The 17,592-nt window shown below is 45.6% G+C and overlaps 1 protein-coding gene across 3 annotated transcripts in view; it reads left to right on the top strand.

The window, feature by feature from the left end:
• LOC122920366 (phospholipase A and acyltransferase 2-like) overlaps positions 1-16,676 on the top strand; it is a 187,163-nt gene extending 170,487 nt beyond the window's left edge. For all 3 annotated transcript variants that reach the window (XM_044269807.1, XM_044269806.1, XM_044269805.1), the window contains exon 5: positions 16,223-16,676. In XM_044269807.1, coding sequence (XP_044125742.1) covers positions 16,223-16,333 — 111 coding nt within the window. In that variant the 3' untranslated portion in view covers positions 16,334-16,676. The remainder of the gene's footprint in view (positions 1-16,222) is intronic.
• Positions 16,677-17,592: the final 916 nt, after the last annotated feature.

The raw sequence follows: 17,592 nt of genomic DNA, 5'->3' as shown, positions 1-17,592 counted from the left end.
ATGCACGTGCCACCGTACCAGCTTCAACTGCCCTTCTGGTGCCGGCCACTTCACCATGTTGTACGGCAGTGCTGGTACTAGGTCCAGAATGGGCTGCGCTGCTGGTGTATGCCTCACCACGTAATCCGACAGCGCCAGCCCCACTCTGCTGCCCCCCACTTATATAACATCCGCATATAAACTGATCTTATCCCCTACCCCATTTCCTCCAAATCCCACAATTTCATAATCGGCTCTAATCCTACAAGCGAGGGGCTCCATAAAGATTGCGAAAAGTAATGGAGAAAGCGGGCAGCCCTGTCGGGTACCGCGCTGCAGGAGAATGACCTGGTGATCTCCCCATTGATGTTGACTCTCGCCATTGGACCATTGTATAGCATTCGGACCCAATCAATAAAACTTTTCCCCAGATTCATCCTATACATAGTCTGCCATAGGAAGGACCACTCCACCCTGTCGAAGGCCTTGGCGGTGTCCAAGGACAGGATGGAGCGGTCCCCACCCCCTCCAATCTGTATATTCAAAAAGGTACTGCGTATATTCGTCTGAATCTGTCGCCCAGGGATAAACCCCGTCTGATCTACATGTACTAACCCCTTTATTACTTTTTTTTAAATCGATTTGCAAGGACTTTGGCGACTATCTTAAAGTCTGTGTTTAGTAATGATATGAGTCGGTATGATTCCACTTTATTTCCATCTTTCCCTCTCTTCAAAATCAATGTAATGATTGCCTGCATTAATGATGGAGGCAATTTCCCTTTAATGTGTGATTTATTTAGTACCAGCAATAGCCCTGGCAGGAGGACCTCCCCATGGCACTTATATATGCCAAATGGGAGGCCATCCGACCCGGGCACTGGAGATCCCTGTATTCCAGATACAACCTCCTGCAGCTCTTAGAAGGATTGGGGAATTCAGGAGTGCCGAGTCCTGTTCTGCAAGTGCAGGAATCTTAGATTTCTGCAAATAGTCTTCTATAAGTGCCTCTTTGTCATTTGTCTCGGAGCGGTATAGGGTATTAAAATATTTTAGAAATTCCCCCTCGATTTCCTTTGCCTTGTTTGTAATATGGCCATCACTTGTTTGAATCTGCCTAATTTTATTACATCCTCTTTGGTTAGATATTATAGAGACTAATAGTTTACCTGGCTTTCCCGCCTCACTAAAATGGTCATAGCCTTGAAAGAACAGTTTGTTCTGTGCCTTCTTCGTCAGGTAATTTGTATACTTATCTTTGGCTATTTTGAGCTTGGCCCGAGTATTCTCATCGTTATTTTTTCTAAAAATAACTTCCAGATATTTTAAATTATCCTCCAAGCCTTTTTACTCTGCTCTTTTTACTTCAATTATACTATAGTACAGACCACGGAGATACGCCTTCATCGCATCCCACACAAAATGAATATGTGTTGATCCCATATTTTGTATCCAAAAGTGGGCTAGTTCCTTATTTATCCTGTCTTGATCCTGTACAATAGATAACCAATGTGCGTTCAATCTATAGGGTCTAGCACTGATGTGTTGTCCCCCTGTCTTAGTAGCTATCAAGATCGGCGAGTGGTCTGAGATTCCGTGGGTCTCATATTTCATTTTCAAAATTGAGGCGATTATATCACTATTGGCCAATGAAATATCAATTCTGGACATGGCATTGTATGTCTTGCTAAAGCATGAAAAAACCTGCCTATTGCCATACAATGCCCACCAGATATCTATTAGCCCTGTTTCTTGACAAAACCCTTGGAGTAATACGTGTTTTCCCTGATTCCCATTGTATTTTGCAACATTGGATACTCTGTCCATTTCGGGATCCAAAACGCAATTAACGTCCCCCGATACTAATACAGGACACCGCTCTCTACTATATACGAACATGGTAAGTTGATTGAGGACTGTCATGGAAAATGGAGGGGGGATATACAAAAAAGCCAAAATACAAATCCGACCATTCCACCGGCCATGAAGGAAGACGAATCTCCCGTCAGTATCGATCTGATGTTCCAGGGGTACGTAATCAACATTTTTATGCACATATACACTGACCCCACGGGAGTATGAAGAAAAGCTGGAGTGGAACTGACATTTTGCCCATTTCTTCAATAGATATACGGGGATCTCTGGTGACGATGGGTTTCAAGCAATGCCACAATTGCGGGGAGGTGTCGGGAAATCAAGTCAAACACTATTGTTTTATCCCCAAGCCCTCATACATTCCATGTTAAGACTTTATCATTCATTACATTTTAAATTTGTAAGGGAGTCGTCCACTGCCCCATAGCGACAACCACAACCGCACTCAAACCCACTCCAACCCCCCCTTCCCACGCACCCTCCACCCCCAGGCCCCACCCCCCACAGCCCCAAACTGGTTTACTGGTGAAATTCACCCTGTCAACCTCTTTCATTACGCCCCACCCGCTCAATGACCTCCCCCCCATCCCACCAACTCCGCCCCATCACTCCCCTATACCGATCCAGGATCCTATTTCTCCACAGAGTCCAACCATTCAAGGGCGTCTGTAGATTTGGCAAAAAAACAGAACAGTATCCCTATAGACGACTCTTAGCTTAGCAGGGTACATCATAGAATATTTGATACTTGCTACCCGTAACCTTTTCTTTATCTCGTAGTACTCTCTTTGCTTATTTTGCGTGTCTTTGGAAAAATCAGGGTATATCTGTATCGTATTGCCATTATATTCAATCTCCTGCAATTCCCTCTTACGCCTGAACACCCAATCTCTATCACTTGAGCATAGTATTTTAATCAAGAGAGGACGAGGGGTCCACCAGTTGGAGGCTTTTAAAAAGGGATTCTGTGAGCTCGCTCCACACAAAACACGGGCGAGTCCACACTGGATCCCAATGCCTGTGTAAGCCATTTTTGTACAAATCCAGCCGGGATTTCCCGTTCCACTCCTTCGGGAAAGCCAACTATTCTCAGATTGTTCCTGCGTTCTCTGTCCTCCAGATCTATTAGCTTCGCATTGACCCTCTTGTATTCCCTATCTAGGTCATCCATCGGCCTGCTCATGTTTCCCTGGTCTTTTTTGACTTCGGCTAATCCTGTTTCAATATGTTTGATATTCGCCCTGATTTTATTCATGTCATCTCAAATTAGGGTGATGTCAATCTGTACCGCGTTCACGGTAGTAGCAATATCTATCACTGATTGATTAGTGGTCTGTACTACCCCCAATATGTCCACCAGCTTCCTATCTATGGTGTCTAAGCGATCTATGTCAGATTCCCCCGACTTTACGGTTGTGTGCTCCACCCGGCGCGGTGGATCCTTTACACCCTCCACTAGCTCTAAAGTTTTTTTTTCCACCTCTAGACTTTGATGTTGGGGATTTCAAATATTTTTCCATTCTGGCTTGTGGGCTGCTTCCAGCCCCAGCTTTTGGTGACACTGTGCCCACAGACTTCCTACTATATTTCAGCAGCATATTCTTACCAAGTCCCTTATCCTGAAATCTATACAGTATATCAAAGTCCCAGAGTGGGGAGGGCTGCAAGATGACCAAAGGTTCTCAACCTCTCAGGATTGGAGTTATATTTACCACCGCTGGGCATCCACAAAAAGAGAAAAAGGTTCACATAGTGTCGGACTGGGGTACCTAGGGCCCACCAGTAAAATTTATTTTGGGGGCCCACCCTACAGATACATTCAAATATAATAAATAATCTAACAAGTTTGTTATATGACCATAGGCTGGTTGAAGTGCTGTACATTGAATATATATATGTAGTGCAGTAAGTATAATGTGTTATGTGCCACTTGTGCAGGGGGTGGGAGACTAGGGGCCCACCTTGCTCAGGGGCCCACCGGGGGTTTCTCCTGTACCCCTGTGGGCCAGTCCGAGCCTGTTCACATATATAGTTATCAGTGAGTTGCTGTGAACATTTGACAGTAGACATTAACATAAAACATAGATTTCCCGGCTGTCTCCTCCCCCCAATTGTCCACCCAGGGTGTCCGCATCAAGTGTCACTGTACTCCATATTACATTCATATATACCCTGCACATGTAGAGGCACTTTAATTGTATTTACATTTAGTCATAGACTACTAATTGCCTACTCTTGACAAGTGCATTTATTGTGTTTTTATTTGTTTAAAATTTAACTTTTATTGCTGTTTATTTAATAAATAGTGGACGTTTTATTTCTATCTAACCTACTTGATTAAAACTATCTCCTGTGCTCCAGTGTATGCAATTCTTTTATTAGTTATAATACTATTCACATTACTATGACAGTAGCAGTGTATTGTTCGCAGATATTCTCTTATAGCTGACCATAAATAACTATTTGTTATGGTTATATAAGTGCTGCACTGCCTGCTTGTTACAGCTTGTCAGGCTTCTTTGGCTATGGCCATATATTTGCAGCACTTTGTATCCAGTAGTTATATGGTTATATGTATTGTATATATGCTGCTACTTTGTAGCTCTGCAATACTATTATCTGCTTCCTGTTTGTTGTGAATTAGTTGTCACTATTACTGTAACACTGTTGCCATTTCTTCTGGCTATAACTGGCAGCAATTCATCTGCTGTGCTGTCTGCCTTGTTCGGTCAGCACTGCGCTTCCTATGAGCCATTATTATTCATTATTGCGGCATCCTAACTGCCTTTGCTGCCTTTTAATTAGCCAGATAGTATTGCTCACTTAGATGCACTGGAGTCTAAAACCCTAGATACTGCCCCCCGACATGTTTCGCCATAGATATGGCGTCTTCAGGGGATCGGGCAGTCTGCACGGCGTTCGGCTGTGGCTGGGTTATTTATAGCCTCCTATTTCATGACGTATTGGTGTGCTGACCAATCACTGCCCTCGTAATATAATGGATCCTTGTCACCTTAGCTCTGATTGGCTGGTTAGTCCGGCTTGTCCTGACGTGTATCTTCTCGCGATATTACTTCTAGTCACGCGCATGTCTTGGGACTTGGATCCGTGATCCTGCTCTTTGTCTATGACTTAACCTATTGCCATTCTGAAGGACTTACTGTTAAACTGTGAATATGCCTTAAACTATGATTTTGTAAATTGTGTATTAACAGAATAGGGGGTTCATTACTAATTACATAATCCAATTTAATTATGACTATTTTTTACCGATAAATGTATTGATGAAACATGATTATAAGTTCTACATATATGTAAATTGGTTTACATGATCAGCATTCTACATCTGTCTGTCAGACTGATGAATTGAGTTAGTTTTTACATAATATACCTTTAAATTATTATTGATTTTTTAACTGGGGTTATTATTAACTATTTATTGTTTATTTATAATTCATTAATCCTATGCTAGGTCAGATGTTCAGATTTTTTTGTGTATTCGATATTAGCTATATTCAATTATTTATACATATTTTTTTATTTTGTTTTTTTTATATTTTTTTATATATAAAAATATATATTTTTTTATATATATTTTATTTATTATATTTGATTTTTGTAATTTTATATATATATATATATATATATATATATATTTTATATCTTGTTCATGAATACTTTTTAATATTTTTATTATAAGCGTGATTTGTTATGTTTGTTTTGTAAATTATATATCGGATTATCAATTTACTAATATATATTGAAGAACTGTATTAGTGTACTGTCATTCGTGTTATTGAAGTGTATTTATTCTATTTATTGTGATATTTTAATTTTAATCTAAATACATGATTTATTAATATGGTGAACTATTATTTTATCTTTTCTTATATTCTGTGATTCTTATTTTTTTATATTTTTTTGTGGTAATTTTAATGTTTTACTATAGTGAAATTATTTATTTACTATCTAAGGTGTGTTGTGTCCATTTCTGAATTAGTTTTACCCCTTATTTATCTATTTTTGAATTATGAATGATTTTTACTATTTTAGTTTGAATATTATACACAATATGGTTTTTTAATTATTTTTTATATTTTATTTATTTACCTTATAGGTCTATTGTATTAAACAATGTATTTTGATTTTTATTAATTTGCCTTGTGACTCTGATTTTTATTATTATTATTTATTCGCCTTATAGGTGTTTTAATATTACAGATCCATTAGGAGGTATTTTGCTTTTATCAAATAAATTTTTATTTATTTTTTATATATTTTTTGATTGATTTATTTTATTTTTTTGCCACCGCTCCATCTTTTAATTGAAGAAGGTCAGATTTAATTAGTTCGAAATATATATATTATTTGTACGTTTTCTTTTTTCTTTGATTTATTTTTACAAGAAGGATGCAAAAGTGAAGCCTTCAAGCCTTCATTTAGGCCTTGTGGTGATAGACTTTTTAACCTGTATATCCAGCGGGTCTCTTCCTGCTGTAATTTTTTTGTCTATATCACCCTGTCTCGGGCCAGATTTCATTTTAGCTATCCCCCATATTTTTAAACTGTCACTTTTTCCGCTATGTACAGCTTGTATATGTCTAGATAATGTTGTTTCTGTTTTTAAGTTGATATCACTGAAGTGTTTTGATACTCTCCTACGGAGTTGTTGGATTGTTTTTCCCACGTATATTTTGGGGCAGCTGCATTGTATAGCATAAACCACCCCTGTTGTCTTACAATTTATATACTGGGAAATTTTATACTTTTTGTGATCAACTGGATTTTCTAATTCTTTACATGCTTTCATTTTGCTGCAGAATTGGCAATCTCCACATGGGTAAGACCCTTTAGTGGTCAACCAGGTGTTTTTTTCTGTTTGTTCATTATTCCACTGAAAATGGCTGTGAACAAGCTGTTCTCTGAGGTTTGCTCCTCTTCTATAAGTGATTGAAGGATATTGTGTAATCACTTTCTGTATATCCTCATCCATTCTGAGAATGTTCCGATATTTCTTCAAAATGTTGCTAACTTCTTGATGTTTGATATCATATGTGCCTATTCTACAAAGTAGCAGCATATATACAATACATATAACCATATAACTACTGGATACAAAGTGCTGCAAATATATGGCCATAGCCAAAGAAGCCTGACAAGCTGTAACAAGCAGGCAGTGCAGCACTTATATAACCATAACAAATAGTTATTTATGGTCAGCTATAAGAGAATATCTGCGAACAATACACTGCTACTGTCATAGTAATGTGAATAGTATTATAACTAATAAAAGAATTGCATACACTGGAGCACAGGAGATAGTTTTAATCAAGTAGGTTAGATAGAAATAAAACGTCCACTATTTATTAAATAAACAGCAATAAAAGTTAAATTTTAAACAAATAAAAACACAATAAGTGTAAAGGCCGATTCATTGGCCTGTATTTGTGGGAGGGGCTTGGCCACCTACTTCAACGGCCGGCGCCCTCCCACAAGCGTACGTAGTGCAGAGTCCTGAGAGGAAGCGTGCGCTCGTACCTGGCAGTCCCTCTGGTGGATCAGGTAAGTGCACAGGCGGGTGTGCGGTGGTCGGCCCTTTGGTACGTAGGGGCCGCCATACGCTGCGTCTGATTCACCCCTCCTGCCCGTTCAACAAGCGGCATCTCGTCAGCCTCTAGGAGGGGGGGGGATGGAGCCACGCATACGGCACCCCCCTCCTCCGCCGCCCAGGCTCGTGCTCGGCACCGCTCTCCGGCGGGGGGCGGAGCCATGTTGGTCACATGAGGGCCAAACTCCCCGCCCGCTTCCGCCCCCCTCTTCTCGGCCGGTACAAAGCCTGCGCTGCCTCGCTCCCTCGCCTGGTGGGCAGCGCAGCCAGCTGTGGGTCGGCGACCCACACACTTCCCCAAATTGCCAGGGGGCGCATTTTCTCCCCACGCGGTGGGGATGCCCAGCCGGCGGGGGGCGGCCCCTCGTGGAGTAGGGGGGCACCCCCGCACTGGGCGCCCCATCAGGGACCGGTGAGGCCCCCCACGCTGCATTTTTCAGTCTCGGCTAGATGGGGCCCCCGTCGCCAGGAGCCCCCCTGAGCCGACCTCATGCCAGAGGGCTGCGCTGCTCCCCACGCGGCAGAAGTGCTCAGCCGGCGGACGGCGCCTCCCTGGGACAGAGAGGGCCCCGCACTGAGCACCCTGTCAGGGACACGCGTTAGCTCTCCTCGTGGCACCCGTCTCATGTTTGCGGGGAGTGTCAGCCGTTGCCTAAAATCCATCCCCACGTGGTTCATGATGCCAGGGAACGCCACGTTCCCCACGCGGTTACCATGGAGCACGGCGGCGCACGCAACGGCTCGCTCCTCGCCCACATTAAAGTCTGGCACGGGCCGCCGGGCCGCCTAGATAGGTAGGGGTTTCATCGTCAAACGTCAGGCACTGGTCAACGTCAAAAAAAAAAAAAAAAAAAAAAGACACCCACTCCCACCAGTTACCATACCTCACCTCACGAACACGTCCTGGTGATTGAGCCTCATGCATTGACCGGTTCTTTTTGCATTGTTCCGTTGTTGTTTTCCAGGTTCTATACAGTGGTTAGTCAGAGAGAAGTTGGTGGGATCTCAATTGATTTTCCTTGGCTACCAAGGTAGTGGGGTACACGTCGGGGGATGGGGAGTGGCTGCCTGCAGACTGGGGTCTCATGGTTTGTTTTAACGTACAGGTCGTTTCATTTTCGTTACATACTTCCGTGGAAATCAGTGCATAGGGATTCTCAGTTGGTAAGTACGTCAGGTCCTTGCATGGACTTCCGGGTGGCGGTTCCTGGCCATTCCTTCACGGTTCCTCTGGTTCAGTGTGCATACCTCACGGGAATTGTTCACCTTTTTCATTACGTGGTTAGACAGCTGCACGGGTGCCAGCGACCATCCAGGCTAGTCGGTCATGTTACGTTACTCTTTCCACAGCCGCAATGTCACGTGCATCGGACATTGTCGACGAGTCGGTGGACGAGGTCGTAGCACAGACGTCCGAGAGGGGCAGTACACCGTCCCTACGTGCTTGGACAATTCCTAGGCTGATGGCGGAGTTGACAAAGCGGGGCGTTCCTTTCCTGGCAACCGCCAGGAAAACAGAGCTATATCGGCTGTGGAGAGACTCCCTGGCACCCAGCGCCAATGATCCCCCTGCAACTACGATGCAAACATCGCTGACTCAGATACACGTCATGCTAAACAGTCTGACGTCGGCCGTCACATCCATGCAGGCGAGGTTGGAGTCCATCGAGGCTCGCAGCACAGTCGCACCAGTTTCCTCCCTCGAGGTTCCGGTCGCCTCCACCTCTGCCATAGCAGACATTCGTTCTGCCCAGTCCGTCCCTAACGTGACTCCCTCCCACTATGTCCCGCTCAACATCAGGAAGGACATCCTAGAGGGTAGGGATGTCAATCTTGCGTCTCTACTCATAGCCTCCAGGGACCTTTCTGACAACAAGGTTATAGCTTGTGGAGAAGTGTCAGTGGTACTAAGGAGCCGCGACCACCGGCTCAACCGCAAATTGTCCATCCCGGAATTCGTCATGGCGTTTAGTCTTTTTAGGGATGTAATTTGCACTGCCAGGCCGGACAGGAGGGAGGAACTAGACCTTTATCTCTTCAGGGTCACAGAGTTGGGTCATAGGTATGGAGGAACCGCGTTCTACGACTACCACTGTTCATTTGCAGCTAAGGCGGCAGCGGCTCTCTCCCAGTTTCAACACGTTACTGACTGGTCCAACCTGGACACTGAGCTTTTCTGCAGACACTTTGCAGGTCTGAAGGCTCCCTCCTGTTCCGCCTGTCAATCTATCTTCCACTCGGTCGAGTGGTGCGATAAGTCCGCCGTCAGCACGGCGTCCTACCCCTCCAGCTCGGCAGCTGGTCCTCTTGAGGTCTTCAGGCCCCCCAGCTCAGTAGACAAGCTGGGCCGGCCCATCATTCAGCTAGGAAGGGCACAGATATGCAACAACTTTAATTACGCCTCTTGTAATTTTGGGCAGTGCCGGTTGTTGCATATCTGTACCAATTGTTTTAGGGCCCACCCCCGAGTAGCATGCTCATTAAAATCGGTAAAAGTTACATGAGTGTGGTCAATATCAGCCGTCTACAAGAATTCTTGCAAGGTCACCACAACCCTGGGTTTGTTCAGTTCCTGGTGACAGGATTTCACGAGGGCTTCCACACGGGACTGATCACGACTCCAGAGTCCACACACGAGTGCAAAAACCTTCAGTCAGCCGAAAGAAATCCCGCCTCGGTAGACGCACTAATAGAAGCCGAGTTGAGCAAGGGGTTCCTAATCGGTCCCTTTGGTGTGCCCCCTTTTCAACGCTGGAGAGTCAGTCCCGTAGGGGTAGTCACAGGCAAGTTCAGCGGGAAGGAGAGACTCATTATCGACTTGTCGGCCCCACACGGCTCCCAGGTCCCCAGCCTCAACTCCCTCATTCCTTCGGAGGAAGTGGGCATGAGATATGCTTCGATAGACCAGGCTATCGCCATAATCATGAAAACGGGCCCAGGGTCTTGGTTATCCAAAGCCAACATATCGGATGCCTTCAAGTTGCTTCCCATCATGCCAGCCCTCTGGCAGTGGCACGGCATCAAGTGGAAAGGCCTGTACTATTTCTCCACTAAGCTCACCTTCGGTTCCAAGAGTAGCCCCTGGCTCTTCGATCAGTTGGCTCAGGCACTCCACTGGATCTTGGAACACATAGTCCTCTGTGAGTTTGTCATCCACTACTTGGATGACTTTCTGCTGATTGAGAGGCCAGGGGCACTCCCCCTAGGGCTGGGCAAGTTACTCAGGTGCTTTTCCCAGTTAGATGTCCCGGTGTCCCCCAAGAAAGTAGAAGGCCCGGCCACAGTCATCACCTTTCTGGGCATCGAGTTAGACTCCCAGCATATGCTAGCTAGATTGCCGGCGGACAAGTTAACAAGGATCAGAGGAGTCATTCACAGGTTCACAGTCACGACCGTGGTCACTAAGGCTGACCTTCAGTCTCTACTGGGCATGTTGAACTTCGCCATGCGCATCATCCCGCAGGGCAGAGCGCTCATATCCCGCCTACTCGCGCTCTTGAGTTCTGCCCCAGAACAGGACAGCCCAGTGTGCTTGGACAGTCAAGCCCTAGCGGACCTCCACATGTGGGACCATTTCCTGAGCCAGTGGAACGGGGTCTCCTTATTTGTACCCGAGCTGTCGTGTCAGTCGCCTACAGTCTTTTCAGATGCAGCTGCGGGCTCAGGGTTTGCCGCCATTTTCGGCACCCACTGGGTGGCAGACGCATGGCCTGCCGAGGTGGGACAAATCCCGGGCTTCCTCCAGACCTCGGCGCTGTTCGAGCTGTACCCCATTGTGGTGGCCGCCCACATTTGGGGCAAGTTTTGGGCACGTCAGTCTGTTCTGTTCGTAACTGACAACACAGCCGTAGTGGACATTCTCAATAGTGGGCTGTCGAAATCTAGCCAAGTCATGTGTTTTCTCAGACGGTTAGTGCAGCTCTCCCTACAACACCACTTTCATGTTTTTAGTGCGCATGTGCCAGGTGCGCAAAACGGGGCTGCTGACGCCTTGTCGAGGGCTAACTTCTCCCGTTTTTTCCAGATCATGCCAGAGGCAGATTCGACAGGCGCCACCATCCCTCCTCTCGAGTCCTTAAGGCTAGTGTAACCGACCACCTTGAGACGGCCCACGCTCTAATATGCCATTCCCTCTCGCCTAACACGACCAGGGCGTACAACACCGGGTGGAAGACGTTCTGCAGGTTTCGAGGAGAATGTCCTCAGGGGGACTCCAGTTTTCCAGAGTACATCCTGGCGTTCATCGGTTATTGCCACTCTGTACGCAAGCTCTCCCACGCTACAGTGAGGTCATACCTGGCGGGAGTGCAACACTTCCTCTCTGTTAGCCATCCCGAGCTAGCATCAGTGTTCACCATACACACTGTCAAAGCCGCCCTCAAGGGTTTGAGCAAGTGCGGGCCTCAAAGCCAAGTTCGCAGGCAGCCGGTCACCGGCCCTCTTTTCCGCAAACTGTCCGACGCCTTGGACGGTAATCCTTTCGGGGTTTTGGCCAGCTTGGTACTTAAATCCGCCATCTACTTAGCCTTCTACGGCTTCCTGAGACCTGGGGAGTTTACCTGTTCACCAGGCAGCAACAGATTCCTCACGGTCAGCCAACTGGTCCAGAACTCCGACGGGTTTACATTACTGCTCAAGACGTCTAAGACCTCCCAGTTGGGACCCCCTGTCCAGGTATCCTACTTTCCCACAGCACATCAATGGTGTCCCGTCACGGTGCTTCGTCGGTTACGGTCCGCCTTGTCCGGGGCCGGACCGAACAGTCCATTGTTACCCTTCGGGGTGGTACCGCTCACCACCCAACAGTTCATATCCCATGTAAGGTCACTAGTGGCCAGCGCGGGCGGCGACCCTGCCACCATTTCGGGCCATTCGTTCCGCATAGGCGCGGCATCCGCGGCCTCCAAGAACCGAGTGCCTGCGCATGTCATTCAGAAACTGGGGCGTTGGCACTCGTCTTGTTTCAACCGTTACATACCACACCCCGAAACCGAAATGTCGGCAGCCTTTCAAACTTTAGCTTTGTAACGTCTTTGCAATAAAATACTTCTGCCTACCAGTATGTCTTTTGCCCTCTTTCAGGCGTCCCTCCACGACACGGTCACGGCACAACTCTGACTGCTTAGGGGTAGGGTAGCCCAGGTAGGACAGACACGTACTTGGTTGCCACGACCACAAATGCACTTGTCAAGAGTAGGCAATTAGTAGTCTATGACTAAATGTAAATACAATCACTGTACTCCAGACTCTTGCCAGCAGCGCCCCCCTCAGGGGCCTTTGCGACACAGCGATGGGCAGGGGAGAAGCGAGATAGAGCATTAGTCATGCGGGTTAAACAGATCAAATGGGAGCTTTAACATAGAACCAGAGGACCACCGTCCCGCCGCCCCCCAATGGTGCACACAATCCTGAAACACCAGTGTGTGGGAGGGACACCTTTGGAATATATGGGGGATTACCACAGAAACCCCCGCAGTCATAGTCCTTAGGCTCCTTAGCCGCAGATGTTAGTGAGTCGATCAATGGTCAGTCCATTAAGCTGCAATATTGTGGCGGCTGTATTGTATCACCAGTGTCTAACAAAGTTCACAAGTGCAAAGAGGCAGCCACTTATATATGTTCCAGCGAATTAGTATATTAGTTTATTATATATATCCCCGGGAAGGACGATGCAGTCTCCCACTTATGCCTAATTCCCCACACACTCTAATTGTATTTTTTATAAGTTAGTGGGTTAAATGCTGCACACAATCCTGGAATGCCAATATATAGGAGGAGCACTTGGGACGTATGGGGATAGCCACAGAGACCCCCGCAATAGTGGTCCTTAGCCCCAAATGTTAGCCAGTCAACCAATGGTCAATCCTTTAAGACTACAGACTACAATTTTGTAGCAGCAGTGTTGTATCGCCAGTATCTGGCAGAGTGCACAAGTATGTTCCAGCGAGTTAGTATGTTATATATAGTACAGACCAAAAGTTTGGACACACCTTCTCATTCAAAGAGTTTTCTTTATTTTCATGACTATGAAAATTGTAGATTCACACTGAAGGCATCAAAACTATGAATTAACACAAGGGGAATTATATACATAACAAAAAAGTGTGAAACAACTGAAAATATGTCATATTCTAGGTTCTTCAAAGTAGCCACCTTTTGCTTTGATTACTGCTTTGCACACTCTTGGCATTCTCTTGATGAGCTTCAAGAGGTAGTCACCTGAAATGGTCTTCCAACAGTCTTGAAAGAGTTCCCAGAGATGCTTAGCACTTGTTGGCCCTTTTGCCTTCACTCTGCGGTCCAGCTCACCCAAACCATCTCGATTGGGTTCAGGTCCGGTGACTGTGGAGGCGCAGCATCCCATGACTCTCCTTCATGGTCAAATAGCCCTTACACAGCCTGGAGGTGTGTTTGGGGTCATTGTCCTGTTGAAAAATAAATGATGGTCCAACTAAACGCAAACCGGATGGAATAGCATGCCGCTGCAAGATGCTGTGGTAGCCATGCTGGTTCAGTATGCCTTCAATTTTGAATAAATCCCCAACAGTGTCACCAGCAAAGCACCCCCACACCATCAAACCTCCTCCTCCATGCTTCACGGTGGGAACCAGGCATGTAGAGTCCATCCGTTCACCTTTTCCGGGTTGCACAAAGACACGGTGGTTGGAACCAAAGATCTCAAATTTGGACTCATCAGACCAAAGCACAGATTGCCACTGGTCTAATGTCCATTCCTTGTGTTCTTTAGCCCAAACAAGTCTCTTCTGCTTGTTGCCTGTCCTTAGCAGTGGTTTCCTAGCAGATATTCTACCATGAAGGCCTGATTCACACAGTCTCCTCTTAACAGTTGTTCTAGAGATGTGTCTGCTGCTAGAACTCTGTGTGGCATTGACCTGGTCTCTAATCTGAGCTGCTGTTAACCTGCGATTTCTGAGGCTGGTGACTCGGATGAACTTATCTTTCGCAGCAGAGGTCCCAATTTTCGCAGAGACAGTCCCAATTTTTCAGACTGACTGACCTTCATTTCTTAAAGTAATGATGGCCACTCGTTTTTCTTTACTTAGCTGCTTTTTTCTTTTCAGTAGGACTATCAGCTGTGTATCCACCTGACTTCTCCACAACGCAATTGATGGTCCCAACCCCATTTATAAGGCAAGAAATCCCACTTATTAAACCTGACAGGGCACACCTGTGAAGTGAAAACTATTTCAGGTGACTACCTCTTGAAGCTCATCAAGAGAATGCCAAGAGTGTGCAAAGCAGTAATCAAAGCAAAAGGTGGCTACTTTGAAGAACCTAGAATATGACATATTTTCAGTTGTTTCACACTTTTTTGTTATGTATATAATTCCACATGTGTTAATTCATAGTTTTGATGCCTTCAGTGTGAATCTACAATTTTCATAGTCATGAAAATAAAGAAAACTCTTTGAATGAGAAGGTGTTTCCAAACTTTTGGTCTGTACTGTATGTCCCGGGAAAGGACCATGCAGTCTCCTGCTTATACCCTATCCCGTACACACTCTGATTGTATATTTATAAGTTAGTGGGTTACTCGGGTAAGGTGCTTGTTAATAACGCACGGGGGAAGACTTAATCTCACCAATCTTCAGCCTACTGGCCAGAGTAGATGAGCGACATCCACCTGCGGGCGATTCGGCCCCCACGCGTCCTCCCTAAAGGCATTTATCGTGGGGCAGCTTTTCAAAGTGCAGCACTACAGGAATGCTCCTCCAGCATCTACTACAGAGGTAGGAAGTAGGCCAGTCCAAGTCCATGCATGACCACCAGTATCTCAGCGTTGGTCCAGCATGAGAACTGCGCTCTGACTCTTCTGGCTCCCGACCCTCGATCCCGCTTGCTCCAGCCGTTTCACCAGTTCTCCTCGCAGCGCACTCCTAGGGGCCTCTGCCAGCAACAACGCAGGTACCAGTTCCCCGGCGCATCGTGGACACGCATTCAGCATGGGACGATGCGCCGGACGCCGAGAGTGAGGGGAAGGCAGACAAGCGGGGGGGAAGGGCGCCTGAGCAGGTGCGCGACACGCCCACGTAGCTACGTCATGCCGCTAAGCTACGCATGCCGCTGACATTATTTGTTTTGCAACAGGGGTCTGTTGTCCATTTTTGTTTTCTGCTCATTGGAAATATTAACACCTGGATCAATGTCACACAATCCTTTACTTTTTATTTTTATAAAGGTACTAGTCTAAGGGTCCTTTTACACTGGAAGATGCTGCCATTTATCCTCAGGGTTTGGTCTCTCAAAACAGGAATGAGGTTTCTCCTAGAGCTGAACTAGCATCTGCCCTGAACTACAGGCAGAGCTAAAACTGAAGTGGCTGATACAATACTGACTAGAAATCTCTTCCTTCAGAGGGGAAAGCAAATTCCCTCTACTGAGTTCGGGTATAATCAACTAAACAGTGCCACCTACAGACAGCTTTTGAGAATACATACAAAGCATAACACAAAACATGAACGGATTAAATATCAAATCCAGAGCAATTTTGCAAGAACCCTATTCTGGGGTACTGCACAAGCACCACTGCACTATAGACTCCCTATCAGCTGCAAAGAGAATAAGTACCTTCTGAGAGCTGGTGCAAACTAATGCATTCTCCTCATATATCATAATAAACCCGTGCCTTTATTTTCTGGTTCCTGTACAAAGAGGTCATATTAAGTACTGTATGGAGTCATTGTAATTCTTTATATAATATAATGTACAGTGGAAACTAATCGATTCTTTTATGTTTCAGGTAGATAATGCTGTATGGTACTCAACTGCGGCAGCCGCAGGAGGAGTCCTTGTTGCTGCTGCAGCACTCTCCACCACAGCTATTACAAGAAGCAGAAGACAAAATCAATGAAAACAAGATAAATGAGCAGTTTGTGTGGGGTGCTTTAGAAATGAAAATTTATATATAATGTATAGGCTACTTTCACACTTGTGGTAGCCTTTTCCGGCAGGCTGTTCCAGCAGGGGAACAGCCTGCCGGATCCGTGCTACCGCAATTCCACTCCGGCCCCATACACTATAATGGGGGCGGGCCGGAGGTCTTGCAGTAGCACGGATCAGGCAGGCTGTTTCCCTCGCCAGAACAGCCTGCCGGAAAAGGCTACCGCAAGTGTGAAAGTAGCCATATATGTGTATCATCAGCATTGGGTTTGTATGTCCTTCCTATTTTGTAAAGACATTAAAACTTGTGCATGTGTAAGAAAAAAAACCCATTATAGCTTCATTTCTTTTGGTGGTAAAAATGCCATGTGTTACATATGGGCTCTGAAAGTACAGTGCTCATACAGACGTGGACAAAATTGTTGGTACCCTTTGGTCAATGAAAGAAAAAGTCACAATGGTCACAGAAATAACTTTAATCTGACAAAAGTAATAATAAATTAAAATTCTATAAATGTTAACCAATGAAAGTCAGACATTGTTTTTCAACCATGCTTCAACAGAATTATGTAAAAAAATAAACTCATGAAACAGGCATGGACAAAAATGATGGTACCCCTAGAAAACACAGAACATAATGTGACCAAAGGGACATGTTAATTCAAGGTGTGTCCACTAATTAGCATCACAGGTGTCTACAACCTTGTAATCAGCCATTGGGCCTATATATATGGCTCCAGGTAATCACTGTGTTGTTTGGTGATATGGTGTGTACCACACTCGACATGGACCAGAGGAAGCAAAGGAAAGAGCTGTCTCAAGAGATCAGAAAGAAAATTATAGACAAGCATGTTAAAGGTAAAGGCTATAAGACCATCTCCAAGCAACTAGATGTTCCTGTGAGTACAGTTGCACATATTATTCATAAGTTTAAGATCCATGGGACTGTAGCCAACCTCCCTGGACGTGGCCGCAGGAGGAAAATTGATGACAAATCTAAGAGACGGATAATCCGAATGGTAACAAAAGAGCCTAGAAAGACTTCTAAAGAGATTCAAGGTGAACTTCATGCTCAAGGAACATCAGTGTCAGATCGCACCATCCGTCGTTGTTTGAGCCAAAGTGGACTACATGGGAGACGACCAAGGAGGACACCATTGTTGAAAACGAATCATAAAAAAGCAAGACTGGAATATGCCAAACTACATGTTGACAAGCCACAAAGCTTCT

Source organism: Bufo gargarizans, chromosome 10 (assembly GCF_014858855.1).
Source record: "Bufo gargarizans isolate SCDJY-AF-19 chromosome 10, ASM1485885v1, whole genome shotgun sequence".
NCBI classification, from domain to species: Eukaryota; Metazoa; Chordata; class Amphibia; order Anura; family Bufonidae; genus Bufo; species Bufo gargarizans.
This window is presented reverse-complemented; position numbering and strand designations above follow the sequence as displayed.